Below are 20,176 nucleotides of genomic sequence, written 5' to 3' on the forward strand. Positions count from 1 at the left end.
AGGGGGAAAAAAAAGAAAAGGAGAAAAGGAGCCCGTACCGGAGGGTGCGCACCAGGCAGAAAGGTAGTGCAATGGGAGGAGATAGCGACCCCTGCACTTCAGCCAGGCCACAGCTAAATCCAGAGGAACTGGGGAGATGAACGAGAGGGCTGCTTCCATGCTGAACCTGGTAATCAGCACCAGGGTGAAGGAGACAGACCCTGACAATACTCAACACATACCAAAGCAGAGATCCAGAGGCCCCACAACCCCATGGGGAATACCTGCAACCCCACCGAAGAGCATGCCCAAAGGAAAGGCATGAGGCACAAGGCACTGGCAGAGATGGGGGAAAAGAAGGTACCAATACATGATGTAACCATGTGAAACATGTTGTTAGCAATAACCTTTTAAAAAGAAAAAGAAAAGAGGGGCTGGAGAGATGGCTTAGTGGTTAAAGCGCTTGCCTGCAAAGCCTAAGAACTCCTGTTGGAATCCTTCAGGCACGCAAGTGACACAAGCATGCAATGCCACGCATGCCCACAAGAGGGCGAACGCATCTGGAGCCGCTGAAAGGCCTTGGTGTGCCCATTCCCTCTGTTTCTCTCTCGCTCGCTCAAAAAAATAAATAAAAAGAAAGGAGGGAGGGAGGGAGGGAGGGAGGGAGGGAGGGAGGGAGGGAGGAAGGAAGGAAGGAAGGAAGGAAGGTGGAGGAAGGAGGAAAAAGAGGAAGGAGGAGGAAGGAAGAGGGAGGAGGAGGAAAAAAGAAAAAGGAGGAGGGAGGAAAAAGAAGAGGAAGGAAGAGAAGGAGAAGGAAGAAGAAAGAGGAAGGAGGAGGAAGGAAGAAGATGGAAGAGGAGAAGAAAAGAGGAAAAAGAAGAAGAAAGAGGAGAAGGAAAGGATGGAAGAAGATGGAGGAGGAGGTAGGAAAAAGAGGAGGAAGGAAGAAGAAGAAGGAAGAGGGAGGGGGAGGAGAAGAGGAAGAAAAGAAGAACTGGAGAGATGGCTCAGCAGTTAAGGCACCTGCCTGCAAAGCCTAAGAACCTAGGTTCAATTCCCCATTACCCATGTAAAGACAGATGCACAAGGTAATGCATGTATCTAGAGTTCATTTGCAGTAAAAAAAAAAAAAAAAGATATTTTATATTTGTAAGCTTAAGTGTGTAATATGTAGATATTTGATGTAATATTTATGCAGGATTAAATTGTTTGGTTATATCAACCCTTTAAAAAGTTGTAGTGGATAAACCAAGATGGCGCAGATTTTAAATACACAATTCTTACTGAGTGACAAGGCTTGACAGCACAGTCCCTTCTTCCACACTGGTGGATATCATTCCAAAACGGACATGGCCTCTTCAAATTCACCTACAATAGAAAAAGAAGGTATAAAACTTAAAATCCTGAGGTTATAGTTGATAACTGCTAAATTATAATGCTATAATGTATATATTATATATAATGATATAATATATATATTAGTATTATCTGTAATTACCCTATTAATTTCATGTACCTGTTGTCAAGTTTTACTGACTATAAATATGGGGCTGGTAGCCGGGTTTGAGGCTACCCTGAGACTACATAGTGAATTCCAGGTCAGCCTGAGCTACAATGAGACCCTACCTCAAAAAAACAAACAAGCAAGCAAAATATATATATATATATATATATATATATATATATATATATATTTATATATAAATACACACACACATATATATACACATTTATACATACATATATTTGTTTGTTTATTTATTGCTGCTAAACTGATGGACTTGGTCAAAAAAACAGACTGCTATTGAGCAGAGCCTAAACAGACAGCAACTAGGAGTCAAAGTAGCTCATATCTTACTGCTCTACTGCTTTTTTTTTTTTTTTTTTTTTGGTTTTCCGAGGTAGGGTCTCCCTCTAGCTCAGGCTGGCCTGGAATTCACTATGTAGTCTCAGGGTGGCCTCAAACTCTCGGTGATCCTCCTACCACTGCCTCCTGAGTGCTGGGATTAAAGGTGTGTGCCACCACGCCCAGCTCTACTGCTATTTCTAAGTCAAGAAACACTAAGTAGAGGACAATGAGACTTGGGAACACAAACTACACCCAAATACTTCACAGAACAGGTTTTCTAAACACTTCCATTACTTTTCTCAAGATAAGCTACAAGTATGAAAATAATATGGGTCAAAAATGGTTTGTCTAAAAAAAATTTTCGTTGGGCTGGAGGGATGGCTTAGCAAATAAGGCACACGCCTATGAAGCCAAAGAACACAGGTTGGATTCCCCAGGACCCAAATAAGCCAGATGCACAAGGGGGCGCATGCTTCTAGAGTTCGTCTGCAGCAGCTGAATGCCCTGGTGTGCCCATTCATTCTCTCTCTCTCAAATAAATAAAATTAAAATTAATTTAAAAAATTTTTTAAAAGCCGGGCATGGCAGCAATTGCCTTTAAAAAATTTACTTATTTTAATTAACTAACCTAATGTTTGACAAAATTCTGAATCTATTAGTTTATATTTTAACTTCAATTTAACCACCTATTTTCTAACTCTAAATACAGAACTGTTACTGAAATTAAAACTAACCAATGGTGGTTTCAGAGCCATACAGTTCACTTACAAGTCAAAACTTCCTACTAAACCCCATACTGGTCCCAGATACTAATTTGTTTCAATCACATTTTTTAAGTTTATGATTCTTAAGAAAATGATCCATTTAAAGTAAGCTCACGTGCTCTGTTTTGACTGTGCATCTCTCCTGAACTTCCAGGTCCCTGTTCTGGTAAGCCCCCGCTTCATCCAGAAAAGAGGCCTCCTATTCCCACAGGGGCTCTGTTCGCCCTCCTTCCTTCCATGTGGCTGTACTTTTTTTCTCTTTCCTTCTCTTAATCTAACAAGCTCTCTCTAAACCTGAAAAAAGTAGTCATATAAAAACTAAAAGTACCTTGTAATATCGAAAGTAGTCACTTTCAAGAAGCTTCTGCAGCCGTGGAAAAAGTTTGTAGTTGTTAAATCTATCGATGGTTTCGACATCGCAGGTGCAATCATCCAAGTAACCACTCACCTGTTCCAAGGAAAATGAAACATTCCATTAAAATGCCCTGGATGCAACCAAGTTCTTCCTCACATAGTTACTATGAAAAAGCTTCCTACTTGACAAACCCTGCCTTATCCTCCCTCCCCATCATAATTTTCTAAGATGGGGTTTGATGCAACTTCTCATATCATACACAGGTACACATACACAGAGCTAGAACCCTGAAACCCTATCTACAGACAATGGCTGACCTCACAAAGGTGGGTACTTAGATTAAGAGGGGGAAGTGTCCCAGAGAAACTCAGATAGTGCTCCACAAGAGAACTAACTGATGAGCACATGAGCCACGTAGTGGGGAGGAAAGGTTTTAAAAGATACAGAAGCGGAGCTAGCAGCCAGAGTGCAGACACTACGTGCGTTCCCAAGACCCCGTTCCTACATCTACCCAGGATTCCTGAAACTAGGCTTCATTCTCATTCTTGGCTTTCCTAAGGCTGTATTTTCTTATATTTCTCTGTCTCAGTCTTGAATTTCAGAGGATATGTAGGAAAGAGACCAGCTTGGTAGATGTGTGAAAAGAATACTGGAATGAGGGCTGGATAGAAGGCTTAGCTGTTAAGGTGCTTGCTTTGCAAAGCCAAAGGACCAAGGTTCAATTCTCCAGGACCCACATAAGCCAGTTGCTCATTTGCAGCAGCTGGAGGCCCTGATGTGACCATCCTCCCTCTCTCTGCCGCTTTCTCAAATAAATAATAATAAAATATTTTTAAAATTATTAAAAAAGAAGACTGGAATTATGCAAGAAGCAGGAACTCACTATTGTTGAGCTCTGAAAAGCCCAGGTGTGGGGCCTAGTGGAACTTCCTGAGCCTAGCTAAAGTTTGGCGACCTGTCTCTGGCCAGCTAGGTACAGTTTACTATTGGTCCTTACCTCTTCCCACATCCCAAAATCCCCACCCACCTTCGTCCCCAACATGATATAGGCAACTGCTCAGAGTAATAAAGTGAGTTGTTTCTGCGAGTTCCTGCATTGAAAAAACTCCCGACTCAGTGTGGTTTTTCTCTGGTGGCCAGGAGAGGTTTCTGGGTCGTCCGACGCTCATCATCCCCTCAACCCCTAGGAAGGAACCAGCAGGCCTGGTCCTTCCCTCGGCACCACCTACCTGAGCAGGAAGGAGCCCCGCACACTATAAGAATCTAACAACCTCCAAATACTGGGCCATAGCCATTTTATAGGTTTGGAATGGTACTTAGAAATTACCTATCATCAGGGCTGAAGAGAAGGCTTAGCAGTTAAGGCACTTTCCTATGAAGACTAAGAAACCAGGTGTGGCTCCCCAGAACAAATATAAGTCAGATGTACAAGGTGGTGCATGTGTTTGGAGTTCGTTTACAGTGGCTGAAGGCCCTGGTATGCCCTTTCTCTGCCCCCATCCTGCTCTCTCTCTAATAAGTAAATAATATTTTTTTTAAAAAAAGAAATTACCTATATCATCAGAAACACTGATGGAAAACTAACAACAAAGTCGATCTTGACTTTCAAATGCTCAATACATGTCTTATCAGATCAAACTATTAAGTGTACCTACACTAGGATAAAATAGGAAATTATGCCAGGTACAGCACACGTCTTTAATCCCAGCACTCAGGAGGCAGAGGTAGGAGGATTACTGTGAGTGCCAGGCCAGCCTGGGCTAGAGTGAGACCCTACCTCAAAAAAAAAGAAGTTATATTATAATCAGACAATGTTGTTGTCAGCTGTGATACAAATACTTAGATGCTTATTTGGAGCTAGGCAAATACCTAAAAGTAATTTCACACTAAGTAACAATTCATGATTCAAAACAAAAGTTTTTTAAAGAAAAAGCATCATGTTACAGGAAAGATCCTTACTGTAGTGCTGAATATCTACTTTGTGCCCTACACTGGGTTATACTGTGGGCAATGCTGCCTACAAGAACATAATTTAAAACAAGGAAGCAAATAAGCAAGTTTACTGAAATACTGAATTCTCATGTTGTTTTTGAAATAGGTGGAATCCTATATTAACTGTTAACTTGAGAACACTGTAAATTAGTAATAGAGTTTTTTTTAACCTAAAAAACAACACCTTGAATGGAAACAGCAATATCCAAAAGCTAACACTTCTTACTAATTTTTCTAGTCTTATTTTCAACTGACACATTCTATAGAAATATGACCTGCATATTTTGTCATATATCTATTTTCATTTCAAATGCAAATGTGGCTTTACATCTACTAAAAATTGTGAGCACATATCACCTTAGATTCTTAATTCTGAATTAATTTTTCAGTTTTTAAAATTTATCTTATTTATTTGAGAGAAAAAGAAAGAGGCAGATACAGAGAGAAAGAATGGGCGCACCAAAGCCTTCAGCCGCTGCAATCGAACTGCAGGCATCTGGTTTACATCGATCCTCGATCCTCGGGAGCTAAACCTGGGTCCTTTGGCTTTACAGGCAAGCGCCTTATTAACCCCTTAACCGCTAAGCCATCTCTCCAGCCCCACAGCTTCTTCTGAACCTTCAAAGTAGAACTAAGGATAGAAAGCGGATACTTTTTCTCCCTCTGATACAAATTATTTTTTAAAATGTTGCAGAAAGACCACAAAGGTCAAAAGGACACATTAAATTACAAAAGGAAAGTAAGAAAAACCTGAAGCCATCCATTTTTCTGAGGACATCACTGTTAAGTTAAAAATATATCTTCAGGACTCAGCTCAGTGTCACCCCTTCGGGGGAGCTCTCTCGGATCCTCCTCTTACCAATGCCTCTCCTGGGTGCCCCCAGAGCATTCCACCTTGTACTACAGTATGAGAATTGTGCACGGCGCTAGATGTATCTATTTCCCTCCTATCAGCTAAACTGAAAATCTTCCAGGGCAAAATCATGTCTGTTCACTTTTGAGTACTTAACAGTGTGTTCCAGAAAACACACAGTACATATTCAACAGGTGTGTATGGAATGGGGGTGAAAAGACTAAGTGAATCAATGAATTCTGCCACTGTTTCTCATTACTACAGACCAGCCTATCACTGTCTATATCTAGGCTCTACCACCACGTCACCTATGATGGTGCTTGGCTACCCCAGAGACACAGGACATGTGGTAGGAGCACACTCGCATTCTACCTATCTATAGCTAATGACAAAGGATGCACAGGAACTCCTCAAATAGAAAGGAATCCAAGATCTCCCAGAGCAGAGGCAGTATATATCCAAGAGACCTCGGAGGAAAGGAGGCAGGACAGCAAGTGGGTTTTTTATCTTCTGCCCCTTACTTAGCCGTGGATGAGGAGGCATTCTCCACTGCAACCGCAGGTGGCAGGCAGCTAAGGCAGCAAAGAAAGAGCAGCAGGGCTTCAACAGACGGAGTAGGACCAGTTAAGACAGAAAGATACTAGAAACCCAGGCCTGGTGGCAGTGCAGGGAAGCCCGTCAACAGGCAGCTGAACCTGGTTTTTGGAAGGAAGGCTGGCAGGTAGGACGTGGAGGCCAGGCCTAGACACTAAAGAATGCCATGTTACCAAAATACATAACCTCACCTAGTTTAAAGGCCTAGTTTGTAAGAGTTGGACAGTCTTTGAAGGTTACCTAATGCAACCTTCCAGCCAGAAGGGCAGCATCTCCATGGAAAACCCAGGTTCTGGCCGGGCATGGTGGCACATGCCTTTAATCCCAGCACTCGGGAGGCAGAGGGAGGAGGAATGCTGTGAGTCCAAGAACAGTCTGAGACTACAGAGTGAGTTCCAGGTCAGCCTGGGCTAGAGAGCAAGACCCTACCTCAAAAACCCAGAAATAAAAAATAAAAAAAAAAATTAAAAAGAAAGAAAAAGAAAACCCAGGTTCTGTCATCAGACCTACTTGCGTTTGGGTCACATCACTGCCACTTACTAATTGTTCATCTTTCACAACTTTAATCCCAGCACTCAAGAGGCAGAGGTAGGAGGATCACTGTAAATTCAAGGCCACCCTGACACTAAATAATGAATTCCAGTGTGGTGGTTTGACTCAGGTGTCCCCCATAAACTTGGGTATTCTAAATGCTAGGTTCCAGCTCATGGAGATTTGGGAATTAATGCCTCTTGGAGGCAGTGTACTGTTGGGGAAAGGCTTATGGGTGTTATAGCCAGTATCCTCTTGCCAGTGTTTGGCACACTCTCCTGTTCCTGTTGTCAACCTGATGTTGGCCAGGGGTGATGTCCACCCTCTGCTCATGTCATCATTTTCCCCTGCCATCACGGAGCTTCCCCTTCGAGTCTGTAAGCAAACCCTTTTTTCCCACAAACTGCTCTTGGTTGGGTGATTTCTACCAGCAATGCAAACCAGACGGCAACAGTAATGTTGGCACCAGAGGAATGGGATTGCTGCTGACTGTGTGGCTTTGGCCTTTTGGAACTGATTTTCAAGAGGATTGTGGAAGGATTTGAAACCTTAACTTTAGCCTAAGAGATGCCTTGCAGTGCTGTAACTACAGCTTGATGGACTATTCTGGTCAGAGTTGAAAGACCTGAATGCAGTAAGAACTACGGGCCGTGAGGTTTGGCTTATGAGGGTGAGAAAGAGCTTTGCCTGGACTGGGCTACGAACAGTTTGTGTGAGAGACTTACTGTTATACCCGTGTCCTGAGAAGTTGTGCAGGGTTGCATTGCATAGAAATGGACTGGTGTGAGCAGAGGGATATGGCACAGAATGAAATCTGTTCAGCTGCAATTATATGAGAAATTACAACCTTAGAGATTGGTCAGCTGACCTGCACTTGGGCAATAGGAAGAATGTAGACTCTTTTGAAGGGTCCTGAGTGCTCAAGAAGTGTCCTGTTCTTCAAAGTCTACTTTATTCCCCCCTGGATTAACAAATTGGTACCCCCACCTGGAATTGTGGAGTGTAAGCAATGCAGGAAAGAGAGGGTCACAGAGTTTGTAACACCATCTAGTGGTTTGGAAATGGCCATGGGCAGTGTGAAGCAGGTTTGCTGGCTGCCTGCATGGAGACCCAATGGAGCCATGAAGATGAAGCACAGGGACCACGAGATGCTAAGGAAAGCTGCCCGCCCCAGTGAAGTTTTACAGGATTGTGAGTAGCCTAGTTGGAGGGGTGGAATTAGAACTTCTGAGACTTGTTGCTGTTAGGATTGTATCGGATTTGGAGACTTGTCACTGACTAGAGTTGTTAGTCTTGGAACTATGGAGTTTGATGTTTGCCCTTTTTAAATCCTGTATTGGTTGAATATTTCTTTGCTATGCCCAGTGCCATCTTTTGCAGTATGAGTGTTTATTCTATGCCATTATGGGTTTTGGGTTGTTTTTTTTTTTTTTTTTTTTTTTTTCTTGGCATTATGACTCAGTTCAAAGATCCTGGACTATGGGAATATATGAACATCATTAGTGTTGATAAAACAATGTGGGGACTTTTTAAAGTCGGATGAATGCATTGCATCTTTCATCATGTATGGTTATCAGTTTATGAGAGCCAGGGGCAGAATGTGGTAGATTCAGATGTCCCCATAAACTTCAGGTATTCTGAATGCTAAGTTCCCAGCTCATGGAGATTTGGGAATTAACACCTCTTGGAGGCAATGTATTGTTGGGGGTGAGCTTAAGGATATTATAGCCAGGATCCCCTTGCTAGTGTTTGGCACACTCTTGTTTCTGTTATCCACCTGATGTGACCAGGGGGTGATGTCCACCCTTTCTTTGCTCATGCCATTGTTTTCCCTGCCATCATGGAGTTTCCCCTCAAGCCTATAAGCCAAAATAAATCTTTTCCCCTCAAGCTGCTACTAGTTGGGTGATTTCTGCCAGCAATGCAAACCTGACTGCAACATCCAGGTCAACCTGGGTGAGAGTGAGACCCTACCGCCAAAAAAAACCCAAAAACTACTGAAGTTTGACATCCACAGCTCCGTGGGACAGAGGACTGGATGCTGACATTCAGCAAGCAGTAGAGGGAGCTTCGGTTACTGTCTCCATGGGTGCTGGCTGCTTAGGCCAGGTGCAAAAGGCAAAAGAAAAGAAAATTACACTGAACTATTTGTTCCCTATTCCTTAGTCAAAGGTATTCAATTCACAATGAAAACACCCCTAAGTTTTCTTGAGTACAATACTAACAAATTCTAGCTCTACAACAGATTTCATTTTATGTTTTCACTCCAAGTACTTTAAGACAATATTCCTCATACTCATGTTTATGAAATCCTTTGTTCCAAGTGCCAATAAGGTAGAGAGAAAGCTCATAGAAAAAGAAGAATGAAAAGGAGTAGGGGAAAATAAAGGTATCCAAATTAAAAAGAAAGTTGTAAAATATCACTATTGGCAGATGACATGATCTTACACAGCATATACAAAAACTTATAGACTCCACCAAGAAAAGTTAAAACTAATAGTTTCAGGATATAAAATCAACACACAAAAAAGCAGTGTTTCTATAAATTAACAAACTATCTGAAAAAAAATCAACATTCATATTTACAATAGAATCACATGAATGAAATACTTAGGAAGACATAAACAAGAAGGTGGAAGTGCCAGGTGTGGTGGCACACGCCTTTAATCCCAGCACTTGGGGGGCAGAGGTAGGAGGATCGCTGTGAGTTTGAGGCCACCCTGAGACTACATAGTGAATTCCATGTCAGCCTGGGCTAGAGTGAGACCCCACCTCGAAAAACCAAAAAAGAAGGTGAAAGACCTAGAGGTGTAACATCTGCTGCTGTCTGGCTCATTGTATATACTATGCTCACCCAGTAAGCATGTCTTTTAATGTTCATACCCACATAATTAATGCTACTCTTACTTTTGGTTAGAGAACCTTCTCTTTTCAGATAGCAGTGACCTTGGGATGACTCAGAAGGCACCATGGTGCTGAGAGGAAATGACAAAGGAGTGCTCAGCACTGAAACATCTCAACCATGTTCATGGTTTATCACTAATCAGAATTATTAAAACATCCATAGGGGCTGAAGAGATGGCTTAGTGGTTAAGGCGCTTGCCTGCAATGCCTAAGGACCCATGTTCAACTCTCCAAATCCCATGTAAGCCAGACGCACAAAGGTGAGGCAAGGGCAAGTTGCACATACCAACTAGTTGGCACAAGTGTCTGGAGTTCAACTGCAGTGGCTGAAACCCTGGCACACCAATTCTCTCTCTCTCTCTCCTAGGGCTCATGGCTACCCCTGTTGTAGGTTTTCAGTACCAGGGATATATTCCCTCGTATGGAGTGGGTCTCCAGTCAAATTAGAGGGCAGTTTGTTTCCCCCATAACAGATGTGCCACTAATGCACCCGTTGGCTCATTTGGCCTAGCTGGCCAAATATTAGGCTTGCAGTGTCCACTGTTGGGTATCTTCACTGGTGATTTCTCTGTCTCCCATTGAACTGCATGCAGCATGGCTTTTTCCAGCTTTTTGTCAGACAGTCTACATGGAGGAGCTCCAACAGTATTTCTGAGTGACCTTGCAGCCCAAGAATGTGGAGACTTCAGCAATAGGGTTTCACCATCAATTCCTGGTGGAAATGCAAAGGCCTCAGCAATGGCCTGTAATGTTTTAGGGTCATCAGGGACCTCCCTGGCCAACAACTCACTGGAAGGTATACCATCCCTGGCAGTGAAAATTTTCTAGTAACAATCTATGGCTTCTGTGTGTTCCACTGTCCAAATAAGTAGATTTCCATATGACTTATTTATATCCTCTTAGATTTTTATTAGCCCTCCCTCCACCTTTCCTTACTCAATCTCTTCCCCTGACCTCACTTAAACCTTTTCACCTCCATTAACTTGTTCTTCTATTTACATATATACAATACCATCCTATTAGGTACCCCCTCCTTCCCTTTCTATTCCTTTTATATCTCCTTTCTAGCTTACTGGACTATGCTACTGAGTTTTCTTCCTACTCACACAGAAATCCAGTTATTTGTAGCTAGGATTCACATATGAGAGAAAACATATGATATTTGGCTTTCTGGGCCTGGGTTACCTCTCAGTATAATCCTTTCCAGATCCAACCATTTTCCTACAAACTTCCTAACTTCATTTCTTTACTGCTGAGTAGAACTCCACTGTATAAATGTGCCACATCTTCATTATCCACTCATCAATTGAGGGACATCTAGGCTGGTTCCATTCCCTAGCTATTGTGAACAGAGCAACAATAAACATTGTTGAGCAAGAATCTAAAGTAGTGAGATGAGTCCTTAGAATATATGCTTAGGAGTACTATAGTTGGGTCATATGGTACATCTATTTTTAGCTGTTTCAGGAACCTCTACACTGATTTCCATAATGACTGGACCAGATTGCATTCCCACCAACAGTACAGAAGGGTTTTCTTTTTCCATATCCTCGCCAGCAGTTATGTTCATTTTTTTTTTTTCATGATGGTAGGCAATCTGACAGATGTGAGATGTAATCTCAACATAGTTTTACTCTGTATTTCCCTGATGACTAGGGATACAGAACTTTTTTAGATGTTTATATGCCATCTGTGTTTCTTCTTTTGAGAACACTATATTTAGTTCCATAGCCCATTTTTAATTGGCTTGTTTGATTTCTTTGTGTTGTGTGTGTGTGTGTGTGTGTGTGTGTGTGTGTGTGTGTGTGTTTTCCCCAGGTAGGGTCTCACTCTAGCTCAGGCTCTCCTAGAATTCACTATGGAGTTTCAGGGTGGCCTTGAACTCACGGCAATCCTACCTCTGCCTCCCGAGTGCTGGGATTACAGGCATGTGCCACCACACCTGGCTTTTTTGTTTTGTTGTGTTGTGGTGTTTTTTTGTTTGTTTGTTTGTTTGATATCTTAATTCTTTAGTTTTCTGAGTTCTTTGTATATCCTATATATTAATCCTATATCAGATGGATAGCTGGCAAAGATTTTCTCCCATTTTGTAGGCTGCCTCTTTGGTATATTCACAGCGTTTTACCATACAAAAGGCTTTTAATTGCATTAGGTCCCAGCTATTAATCTGTGGTTTTATTGCCTGAGCAATTGGGGTTTTATTCAGAAAGTCCTTGCCAAGACCAATATGTTGAAGGGTTTCCCTACTTTTTCCTCTAGCAGTTTCAGAGATTTCAGACCTGATATTAAGGTATTTGGTCCATTTGGACTTAATTCTTGTGCATGGACAGAGATAGGGATCTATTTTCATCTTTCTACAAACACATATCCAGCTTTCCCAGCACCATTTGCTGAAGAGGCTGTCTTTTCTCCAATGAATATTTTTGGCATTTTTGTCAAAGATCAAGTGGCTATAGCTACCCGGACTTTGTTCCATGGTTCTACATATCTGCTTTGTGCCAGTGCCATGCTCTTTTTGTTACTATGGCTGGAGAGATGGCTTAGTGGTTAAGGCACCTGCCTGCAAAGCCAACGGACCCAGGTTTAATTCACCTAGACCCACATAAGTCAGATATACAAGGTGACACATGTGTCTGCAGTTTGTTGGCAGTGGCTGGAGTCCCTGCTCTCTCTCTCTGTGTGTGTGTGTGTGTGTGTGTGTGTGTGTGTCCCGCTCTCGCTCTCTCTCTCAAATAAATAAAAGTAAAATATTTTTTTAAAAGTAGTTCAAGGTAATCCTCAGCCTCACACATGGAATACCCAAGGGGGAAAAAATTAACAAAGCACTTGAATAGACCATTTTCCAAAGAAGACAAAGAGCTAACAACATGTGGAAAGTGCTCACACCACTAATCATCTGGGAAATTCAGTTCAAAACCAGTGACAAGTCACTCCACACCTGTTAGAATGGCCATTGTCAAAATAATAACATAACAATTGGCTGGTGAACACAAACTAAAAGGAAAAACTTTATATGCTATTGGTGGGAATGTAAATTGGTAGAGTCATTATGAAAAAAAAAAAAAACAATATGGAAGTTCCTCAAAAATAAATAAATAAAACTAAAGCTAACATATGATCCAGCAATCCCACTTCTGAATATATATCCAAAGAAAATAAAACCACACCTGAGCACCTGTGTTTATAGTATCATCAGTCACAATATCCAAGATATGAATCACAGCACCCATCAAGAGATGAGTAGATAAGGAAGTGTGGTCCACACAGTACACTGCAGACTATTATTCTGTCGTTTGTGACAATGTGGATAAATGTGGAAGGCAGTATGCCAAGCAAATAAGCCACACATATTAAGATAGTGCATGCTTTCCCTTACATGTGAAACCTAAAAACAAGTCAGGCTCATGGACACCAAGAGCCACAGGATGGTTACCAGAGGGCAGAACTAGAAGTGGGGAGATACTGTAAGTCCTGGAGATTTAATGTACAGCGCGGTGACCATAGTTAATAACAATGTGCATTTGCTAGGAGAAGAGATCTTAAGTGTTCTCTCCACATTCACACAAGTAACTGTGAGATGATAGCTATGTTAATTAGTTTGATTATAGTAATCATTTTCCAATGTATATGTATAGCAAAATATCACATGCACCTGAATATATACTATTTTTCTCAATTATATCTCAATAGAGAGATAAATACATGCACATGTTCAAAGTGTGTTTCATTTGTCAACTAGTTTATTTAGGTTTATTATGTTTTATAACAGAATAAAAAGGAACACAAAAAGCCGGGCATGGTGGCTCATGCCTTTAATCCCAGCACTCAGGAGGCTGAGGTATGAATATCATCATGAGTTCAAGGCCACCATGAGACTTCATAGTGAATTCCGGGTCAGCCTGGGCTAAAGTGAGAGCAAGGTCCTATCTCAAAAAAAAAAAAAAGCTTTGAAAAGTAAATCTTATTCCATATTTTAGGGCATACGTGATGGATATTACATAAGCAGAATGCAGAATGGTCACTACAGTGAGACAAATTATCCTATCCATCACTACTTACCAATCTCCCTCATGACAAGAATTATCTATAACATATTCATTTAGCAAAAATCTTGATACCACAATACTATTACTATATTTCTCATGTTGTACATTAAATCTCCAAATGCTCATCCACAGACAAATGAGTAAGAAAATGTGGTACATACACACAATGAAATACTGTTCAGTTTGGAAAGAAAAAAAAGAAAAGATCCTGCCATTCACAACACAGATGGACCTGGAGGACATTAAGCTAAGTGACTTAAAACAATCACAGATGAAAAAAATCTCGCATGATCTCACTTATACGTACAATATATGAAAGAGAGAAGAGAAGAGAGCTAAATACAGAGAGAGACTGACTGGTTACTGCCATGGGAGAGGAGGAATGGGAAGATGAAGATTAAAGGACAGGACATAGCAAGTGTGTGGGATACAGAGCATGGAGATGACAGAGCACACTGGGACAACTCTTCACCAGGAGAAGGGAAACACCACAGACTGTGTTCTAAGTGGCACAACCTGGAATGTCAAAAGCTATCACTGCCTTGGACTGTAGAAATGGCTTAGCAGTTAAGGAGCCTGCCAGGTTCGATCCCCCAGTATCCACATAAACCAGATGCACAAGGTGGCACATGCAGCTGGAGTTCATTTGCAGTAGCTAGAGGCCCTGGCGCACCAATTCTTCCCTTCCCCTTTCTCTTTCAAATAAATAATAAAATAAATTTTAAAAGCTATCAGTAAGCCTGGCATAGTGGTGCATGCCTTTAATCCCAGCACTTAGGCGGCAGAGGTAGGAAGATTGCCATGAGTTGAAGGCCACCCTGAGACTACATAGTGAATTCCAGGTCAGCCTGAGCTAGAGTGAGATCCTACCTCAAAAATACAAAAACAAACATGGGAGGAAACATATGTCTGACGCTAAAAACCTAGTCAAAAGCCCCAGGGGAGTAACTGTCTTGTTAAATGCATAAGTTATGCCCACCAAACTGCCCTCTAACCACTTTTTCTTATGCCCATATATTACTCTCTTTTCAGATGGTGGTGACCACTGGGATGACTCCAAAATCACAACAGTGCTATAGAAGTGACAGTGGAGTGTTCAGCACTAAGTGAGATACCTCTATCAAGGTAAGGCTCAGGAACCACTGTGGTAGAGGTGGCAGAAAGACTGTAAGACCCAAAGGAAGGGGAGGACTGCTAACAATGCTGTCATCCAGACACAAAGCGGCCTTGGTATTCATGCCTGCAGGGTGGCTGGCGCTACCTACACAAGATCTGCATAACAGAAGGAAAAAAAATGATGGCGTCAAACTAGAAGAGATAGTTGGAAAGAAGGGATTCAGTGAAGGGATTGGGAGAGGGAAAAGGGAGAATGGTGAAAGGGGCTTATGATCATGGTATGCCGTGTATATTTATGGACGTTGTCAGTAAATAGTTAAAAATAGATTAACAGGAGCTAGAGAAATAGCTCAGCGGTTAAGGCACTTGCCTGCAAAACTTAAGGACCCAGGCTCAATTACCCAATACCCACATAAAGCCAGATGCACAAGGTGATACATGCATATGGAGTTTGTTTGCAGTGGCTGGAGGCCCTGGCATACCCATTCTCTCTGTCTGCCTCTTTCTCTCTCTCTCAAGTAAACAAATTTTTTTTGTGTTTTTTTTAAATTTATTGACAACTTCCATACTTACAGACAATAAACCATATTTCCTTCCCCCTCACTTTCCCCTTCACAAGTCCGCTCTCCATCATATCCCCTCCCTCTCTCCATTAGTCTCTCTTTATAAGTAAACACCTTTAAAAAACATTAGCAGCAGCCAGGCGTGGTGGCACACGCCTTTAATCCCAGCACTCGGGAGGCACAGGTAGGAGGATCGCGTGAGTTTGAGGCCACCCTGAGAATGCAGGGTGAATTCCAGGTCAGCCTGAGCTAGAGTGAGACCCTACCTTGAAAAACCAAAAAAAAAAAAAAAAAAGAATTTACAGGACTGGAGAGATGGCTTAGCAGTTAAATGCTTGCCTGTGAAGCCTAAGGACTCCGGTTCAAGGCCAATTCCCCAAGACCCACGTTTGCCAGATACACAAGGGGGCACACGTGTCTGGAGTTTGTTTGCAGTGGCTGGAGGCCCAGGCGCACCCATTCGCTCTCTGTCTCTATCTGCCTCTTTATCTCTCTGTCACTTTCAAATAAATAAATAAAAATAATTTAAAAAAAAAGAATTTACAACATAAAGTGAAAATGGTTTCAGTAGGATTTGATGTTGACAAGCATGTTAGTAACTACTAAGCAAATTCAAGTACTCATTGGGGCCATCAACCCATCTGAAAGATTAATTCCAGGAAACCAATGCAAATAGGTCCTAGAGCAAAATGATTTTTTGTACTTCTTGTTTTGTAATTTTCCTAACATTTGCAAAGTATCAACTATACCAGGTTCAGTACTCTGGAGGGCTGAAACCATTTTTACCACTTTTTTTTTTTGATCCCTTAAAACTTGTTGACAGTAGACCTCAACAAATAGTTACTGAATTTAATCTAATTATTTATTGAACTCTGCACATTTTATTGCAATGTCTTTATGTGATCAACTACCTACCTGTGGCTCTGAGCCAGATCTGAGAGGATATCCTGTGAACTACACCCCAACTATCAAGTAGGTGCCTCTGCAACTGCAGGACGGGCTTGTGGGAGGATGTGCTAACCCACGGTAGAAGTGGTTACCAAAAAAATGAGACAGAGAGACAACAGGAAAAGAAAAACACACAATTATTATTATTTTTGCTTTTGTTGTTGGCTGATCTTTCACTTTTTTATTTTTTTAATTTATTTATTTTTATTTGAGACAGACAAAAGGAGAGAAAGAATAGGCCAGGGCCTCCAGCCACTGCAAATGAACTCCAGAAGCATGTGCCCCTTGTGCATCTGGCTTATGTGGGCCCTGGAGAATCACACCTGGGTCCTTAGGCTTTGCAGGCAAGCGCCTTAGCCACTAAGCCATCTCTCCAGCTCCTGGTCTTTTACTGTTTGGAAATAGGTTCTCACGATGTAGCCTGATCAGCCTAGCTCAAACTCCTTGTACTTCTGCCTCAGCCTCCTGAGGGCAAGCAGGTAGGTACCACTGTGCCTGTCTTTCTTTAAAGTTGGCTTGGAAAAACAAATCAGCTACTCTTGTTTTAGAAGGGGGAAAAGGTGGCTCAATAAGTTTATTAGGACAGCATTTAAATCTGAGGATACTCTAAAAGAAGAAAAAAAAAACATTCTATTACTAACCAGGAAAAAAAAAATGTAAAACATTCACAGTTCCTTTATTTTAAGGGCTCTTGTAAAAGATTATGGGAGGGAAGATGGTAAAAATTGAAGAGTTACACAGGAATTTCATTCCATTACCCAACCATGTTTGAGCCATCCCCCTAGCCCAAATTCCCTTATCCAAATCTCCAGAATAGTTTAAAATGTTACACTCTTTTTCAAAACTACATTAGAGCTGTTTATTTCTACCTTACTTATGTTCAGATATGTAATATTTATAATCAGAGGAAAAGCGACCCTGTTCCCTTTTAAATACCTGACAGTGTGCTGTTTACAATCGCTGAAGGAAAAGTATTCTTTCCAATGTCTTTCCGGTAAAGCAGCTATTTCCTTTCTACTCCCCTATAAGTTTCCTAATTACATCACCTCAACTTCAAACCAAATCACTCAGCAATACAACAAAACCCAAGAATTTAAAGCAGTGAAAAGGTGGTACCTCTTCCTCATAACATGCCCATCAAGACAGCGTTTCACATCCTGATGTATGTTGCATTTCTGATCGGAATTGCAAAATCCTAAAATGAGTAATTTGCCTGCCTACCCCGCGATTTTGTTTAAAATACAGTTTAGCAATAAAAGTCCTCCAAAGGGTGGCTTTTTAAGAACAGTAATGAGAGCAGAAGAAATGGCCTAGTGGTTAAGGTGTTTGCCTGTGAAGCCAAAGGACCCAGAATCGATTCCCCAGGATTCCATATCCGCCAGATGCACAAGAGGCAAATGCATCTCGAGTTCGTTTGCACTGACAAGAAACCCTGGCATGCCCATTCTCTCTCTCTCATTGCAATGAACAAGACCTTCCCCCTCCCCCCAAAAAATGAAAGCTGGGTATCTTGGTGCACACCTGTTAATAATAATAGCATGATAAGCCCTCAAGAAAGTTTCCCCAATGAATTCACAAGAATGCACTAAGGAACAGAAAGTATGGAATAGAGCTGGGTGTGGTGACTCACACCTTAGGCTGAGGTAGGAGGTGCCCTGAGTAGGAGGACAGCTGTAAGTTTGAAGCCAGCCTAGGCTATAGAATAAGTTCCAGATCAGCCTGGGCAAGAGCCAGAGTCTGCCTCAAAAAGAGGAAGAAAGGAAGGAAAGAAGACAAGATAAATTGATTTCTAGTGCTACCCAAAACCTCTCATGTTTCTTAGCAGTCTGATGACTACAAAACAACATTTGCAATTATCTCACTGTATCAATCCAAAATTTGCAGGCTAGTAGTGTCTCGAAACAAAATGCTACTGAAATACGGGCAAATGGAAATTTCTTCGATTTTTGTACTCAGAGAACCTATACATCTTACAGAAGCAAATAATCGTAAACTTGTAATCCACTTTGGGCACTGAAAAGGGTAAAGACCACCATCGTTCCATTCCGACCCTCTGAACGGGATGTCTCGATTGGGGAGCACCATTCCCCCCGACCCGGTTCCGGAGAAAGAACGCACACACTGGGCATGCAACAGCCCCAAAGTCACCGGGCAGGACTGGACACAGAAACAGCCACGCAAAGCCATCCTCGCCCGTGACATCCAGCTCCGGGGCGCAGCTAGCCCGCCTTACAAACAAACAAACAAAAAAATAAAATAAAATAAAATCAGCAGCAGCAGCAGCAGCAGCAGCAGCCTGTCCCGGGCCAGCAGGGCTGACGAAGACTTCCAGGACGAGGCGCACACGTCCGCGGTCCAGTCAACGTGACCACCGAGGTGGCGCGCACGGTCCGCACGGGCGGGGAGGGAAGGTCCGTAAAGACGCAGAGACCAACGGCGTGAAGGCGCGGGGCGGGCAGGCTGGGCTCCCCCGAGCCTTCGCCGGGTCCTCCCAGGCCGGGGGCTGAGCCGCCCGGGCCCGGCCCGGCAGCGCGGGCGGCGGGAAGGCGGCCCTGGGGCCGGACTCACCTGGCAGAAGCAGCGCTGCGCCGCCGTCTCCGCGGGCTCCGGCCCGCCGCCGCCGCCCGAGCGCAGCACGCACACGGCGCCCAGCAGGCCGAGCGCGAAGCCCCAGCCTCGGCCCATCGCCGGCGCGCCTCCGCCTCGGCCGCGGCTCTCGGGCGGGCGCAGGCCGCGCGCTCTCAGATGAAGCCCGCGCGGGCGGCTCGGCGGCGGCGCCCCTCCTCCGCGGCCGGTCGGCCCGCCCACGGCGCCTCCCCGCCCCGCCCCGACCCGCCCCGTCCCGCCGGCCTGCGGACGTGCGGCGGCGCCCGAGCCCCGCCGGCTGCCCGCGGCCTCGGGGTGGGAGGGACCGCGTGCGCCCCGCGCGCAGCAGACGCCCGAGCCGGGTCCTTCCGGCTCCCCCAGGGCCCCGGGCCCCGCCCCGCCCCGACCCGCCCCGCCCGCCCCGCCCCCTCGCGGCCGGCCAATGCCTTACGAGACTGTCCCCGGGACGCGTCCGCCCGCCACTGGCTGATGAAAGGGACCGTGGAGGTCACCTGGAACAGGGCTGCTGCATAGGGTTTAGATTTTTCTGGTGGCTGTCCCCAACAGTAAATAAATAAATGGTGAATAAATAAACAAATGCAAAAGAAAAGAAAAAGAAAAACACATGATGCCAAATGGATATTTAAAATAAGCCGAGAATGGTGATGCAGGCAGGCCTATAGTTTTAGCTCTTAGAAGGCTGAGGCTAAGAGTTTAAGGCCACCTTGGACGACAAGTTCCAGGCCAGCCTGGGCACAGGGTCAGAAGCTGAGAAGTAAATAAATAATTTTTGCTGTTGTTGTTGTTGTTTCGAGATAGGGTCTCACTCTAGCTCAGGATGACCTCAGGGTGGCCTGCAACTCAGGATGATCCTTCTATCTCTGCCTCCAGAGTGCTGGGATTAAAGAAAGGCATGTGCCACCACGCCCAGCTTAATTTTTAATATTTTTATTTACTTTAGAGAGTGAGCTATGGGGCGCGCCAGGACTTCTTGCTGATGCAAACGAACTGGAGATGCTTGCGCCACTTTTCCACTGTGTGTGTCTGGCTTTATATGGGAACTGGGCAATTGAATCTGTCTCCCCATCCCATAAAT

The 20,176-nt window shown here is 43.4% G+C and overlaps 1 protein-coding gene across 1 annotated transcript in view; it reads right to left on the reverse strand.

Annotated features, from left to right (window-relative positions):
* Window positions 1-19,179, reverse strand: part of Ero1a (endoplasmic reticulum oxidoreductase 1 alpha) — a 68,640-nt gene extending 49,461 nt beyond the window's left edge. Inside the window, exons 1-3 of the mRNA XM_045154725.1 lie at window positions 19,063-19,179; window positions 2,921-3,040; window positions 1,264-1,347 (exon numbers count right to left, since the gene is read on the reverse strand). Coding sequence (XP_045010660.1) covers window positions 1,264-1,347; window positions 2,921-3,040; window positions 19,063-19,179 — 321 coding nt within the window. The remainder of the gene's footprint in view (window positions 1-1,263; window positions 1,348-2,920; window positions 3,041-19,062) is intronic.
* Window positions 19,180-20,176: the final 997 nt, after the last annotated feature.

The sequence above is a fragment of the Jaculus jaculus genome, chromosome 7 (assembly GCF_020740685.1).
Source record: "Jaculus jaculus isolate mJacJac1 chromosome 7, mJacJac1.mat.Y.cur, whole genome shotgun sequence".
Lineage (NCBI taxonomy): Eukaryota > Metazoa > Chordata > Mammalia > Rodentia > Dipodidae > Jaculus > Jaculus jaculus.